We start from the raw sequence: 4,196 nt of genomic DNA on the forward strand, positions 1-4,196 counted from the left end.
ATTTACTAGGTTTCTACTTTGTTTCAACTTTCGCAACGTTTGTTGTTGAATTTTCAAAACATACGGGGCAGGTCCCGTTTTGAACAAAAGATCACTACTTTTCGATACGCTTCGTTACGTATATTCCCGATTCGCTACGTTTTCAAAGCATAGTAAAACGTAGCTCTTGAAACGTGACAGTTTGACTGGGGCTTAAAACAATAATTTTTACCATTTGTCATGACTACAGTTACATTCGTATTGACATTCTATTCCATAAAATCCTACTGGACAGGGCGTTTCACATTTTCCTTTAGTTCCGATGTAGCCGGGAGGGCACACTGAAATAAATGAAATTCCAAGATACATTATTGTACTATTTTGAAATATAATATATCAGAGTTAAACCAAAAAATAACGACTATAACTAAACATTTAATCATACTTAAAACATAGAACGATACAAATTCAATTAGAATGATAGGCTTTCAATTTGTTACGATATACACACGTTTCGAGTACATGAGACTCATCAGTGCTTTTCGAATCAAAATAAATGCCAAATCAAGTGTACCAGTTAAAAATTCGAATACTTAAAAAAAAAAAAAGACTATAGGCCATGTATTGGGGTTGGAAATTCATAAGGTTTTAAATTATTCAAAGTTTGAAAACCTCTCTTAAAATGTCGTTTTTTATTATGGAGTATGAAAAAGCAGTAAAAGGTACTGAGATGGCCAATGATGTATTCTCAGGGAAAAGAGCCTGACCATACACCCAACACTATATGCTGTAAATACATTTTTTAGAAGTATTTGTTACTTAAAGTAATATGAAACGAGTGACTGGTGAAAAATAATTTTTGTCCAATTCATGAAACAATGCATGTATCAATCATAAACTTATTCTTTTGAGCACAAAATTGTCATTTTTTAAGCATCCATATCGTATAATCGTCCTTTTTTCTCTCTCGGTCTGTTCCGAGGTGAAAATACGGCAGCTAATTGAAAATTGTCGTGCAATGAAGCTGTACTTAACCGATTGTCAAGTTTATAGTAAACAATCAACAAAAAAGCATGGATATTGAGCGTGTGTACAACATGTACAATAAAATAAAAGTTTATTTCAATGACATTCCATGCGTGTTGCAGTCCCTGGATTATTACCTGAAAGTATTGCTTAGGTCACTGCGTATGGAAAACCTATCGGCTATACTGGGAGCATTTTACAAAAAGTAAATTACTTCTAAATTTGGACAAACTATAGATTATGTTCATACGTTTTATATTAAAAATTAGCCATTTTGTTATTAGACATGCATCATATATGACTTTAACTTAAATGGTAGATATAACGACTACAGAGGTACATATACTGTTCATAATGCATCAGGAGAACAACACAAATCTGTTGTTTGTAGAATATTCAGATTTTTAAACACAAAAATACGTCGCCATTACAAATAAGACGAATGTTTTACATCTGACGTTTTTGTTCATCTTTACCTCGCCCGTTTACGCAAATAAAAAAGTATAGTTAATGCGATAAAAACCCAAAAAATTTGAAGGAATCACGGACATACCTGTTAAAAAACCTGTGTAGTGAATCATTCTGATTTTAAGTTTTAGAATGCATGTGCTATTCATAGCAGAAATCTTTGAGAAAACATTGCTTACGAAAATAAAAATGTTTCGTATTAATTTCAGGATTTCATGTGCAAGAATAATACGAACGAATATAGTACGAGTATGAGTAAGTCTGCTAGATACTGGATCCCGTAATCATATAATGAATATATAAGTAAAAATTTGGAATATGCCCTGTATGCGTCTAAAATATTAAAGCATGACCATTTGGATTAGTTGCAATGGCATACTATTTTTTTTAATTTTTGCAACAGCGTTTGTGCTGCTTAAATGTAAATGCCTAACCTAGATATGGTAAAGCTTACATTTTTGAAGAAAAAAAAATGATGCAAAGCTGGAGGACCAAGTCATGAAGCAAATTAGACGGACTGTTACAACATCCCGAATAATATTGACTGTGATGTATGATAATCGATGACATACCTATACATATACCATTCACTTCTTGGTGGTTTCCACAACAACTAGATGAATCATTATTATTCCTGCCAGAAAAAAAGATATTTTATTTAGAACATTTTATAACAAAATAGAACTGCACACATATTAAAGCAGCTAAATATATAAAATGTTCTAGACTTTTAAAGTTTTACAAATACAAAAATGGACAAAAACGTTCACCTTACTAAGAAAGATATCATATATAATTTATCGGTACATAATTTATCAAAAATCAATTGCTACATTCGGCTAAATAAAAATATATATATATATTTATTTATAAAAAATAAATAAAGAAACAAAGTAAAGTCATACGATCAACATTAAAAATGAGAGAAGTTGGATAGAAGACTTCTATGTTTTTTCTTTCTTCTTTTATTTGAAAATAATTAAGAGTTGGATGGAAGAGGTGAGAAAGGTTTTTTCTCAGTCATTTCATTTTTAATTTCGTTATGCATAAACAGAAGGTAAAAATGTATAAAGAAATCAATCGAATGGTGCGCCTAAAAAGAGTGTAAATATGATGTTATTGACAAGATAACTTTTGTTAAAATAGGAAATATAAATATAAAACGGCATATAATTAAACAGGAATCTGTCCCCAGTACACGGATACCCCATTCGCACTATCATTTTCTATGTTCAATGGAGTGTGACATTAGGGGTCAAAACTATTATTTGGCATTAAAATTAGAAAGATCATATCATAAGGAACATGTGTAATATATAAGTTTCAAATTGATTGGACTTCGACTTAAAAAACTACCTTGACCAAAAACTTTAACCTGAAGCGGGACGAACGGATGGACAAACGAACAGACGGACGAACGAACAGATGGACGAACGGACGTACAGACCAGGAAACATAATGCCCCTCTTCTATCGTTAGGTGGGGCATACCAATTCGGTTCAAAATGTGCTCCCAAGACGAGAACGTGGTCAGCAACAGTTGTTTTTTGCATTCTTTTATTTTAAATACAAAAAAATCAAAATTACATAGTTTACTACTAGAACTATAACAGATTTCATGAGGTCACATTACCAAATCAAATTGTAATTGGCAGTATATGTGAGACTTCGTTAAGTATGATTATGTCTAGAATGCCTTAATCTTGTGCGGTTGAAGGATTCCACTGTTTTCCCGATTTTAAATATACAATTTGGCAATGTTAAGTTATATATAAACAGATGTCACAATAAGATGCAAAGACAATTTTCAAATAGATGTTAATTTAAAGAGATTACACCGAAAACGACTGTTGATTTTGCCACGGGGTATGTACGATTTTGAAAGTAAAACATTGTCATTACGTTCATCTAAGTCATTTTAAATATCATATTCTACAAAGCCGTTAAAGTTACAACTTGTATGTGAATGCAGCCTCTCCAAAAATTAAGTTATGCATTAAGTTATGAGCACCTCTTTTGTCTCACATTTTAATATTCATTTTTTTCAGTTTTTTATCAAACTGTAGTAAATTTTCATCATCATATTATCATACAGTATCAGTTAATGATTTATCAAATATTCAGAAAGCCGCCATATTTTTATCAAAATAATTGCATGTAGCCAAGATATAATAAAATTTGATTGAATCATAGAAAAAACTCAATATTACATCCTGGGGTAAAAAGCTCAACTCTTTTTTATTTGATGTTTATAACAATAACTTAACACTTACTGATTAGGAATTCTGCAAGTCTTTATTCCACAGATAACAAAAAGATAAAGTGAAATAAGAAGTAAATACATTTTAAATATAAAATGACTATTTATAAAACAGATTTATTTTCTCTTTCAAAATACAGTTTCTGTTTATAGAAGGAAATATTTGATATCGGAAAAAAAGTATTAATGACCTCGTTATTTACATTAACGGAAACAATTCTCAGTTTACACAATATCACACACTTGATATAATTATTCAAGAAAAATAGGTTTAGAACTAATGGTTTCACACTAGAATCAACATATTTTTATATTTAAAATAAGGAGTTTTTCAGAAAGCAATACAAATATTTTCTGTTTTTATCATTGAACATACCGGAATTTATGAAGGGAAAAATCTATGTAATATGCACATACTTAATAAAATATACTTGTATCTGTACATCATGTACATAAATGGGAAC

General features: G+C 30.4%; 1 protein-coding gene across 1 annotated transcript; it reads right to left on the reverse strand.

Moving 5' to 3' along the window:
• Nucleotides 1-207: 207 nt before the first annotated feature.
• LOC134711031 (multiple epidermal growth factor-like domains protein 6) lies at nucleotides 208-3,856 on the reverse strand. The gene is made up of 3 exons (XM_063571459.1): nucleotides 3,746-3,856; nucleotides 2,046-2,107; nucleotides 208-320 (listed from the first exon to the last, which is right to left on the reverse strand). Exons 1-3 carry the CDS (start codon nucleotides 3,814-3,816, stop codon nucleotides 208-210), a joined length of 246 nt encoding a protein of 81 aa, XP_063427529.1. The 5' UTR covers nucleotides 3,817-3,856.
• Between the last annotated feature and the right edge of the window lie 340 nt (nucleotides 3,857-4,196).

Source organism: Mytilus trossulus, chromosome 3, assembly GCF_036588685.1.
Source record: "Mytilus trossulus isolate FHL-02 chromosome 3, PNRI_Mtr1.1.1.hap1, whole genome shotgun sequence".
In the NCBI taxonomy this organism is placed as follows: domain Eukaryota; kingdom Metazoa; phylum Mollusca; class Bivalvia; order Mytilida; family Mytilidae; genus Mytilus; species Mytilus trossulus.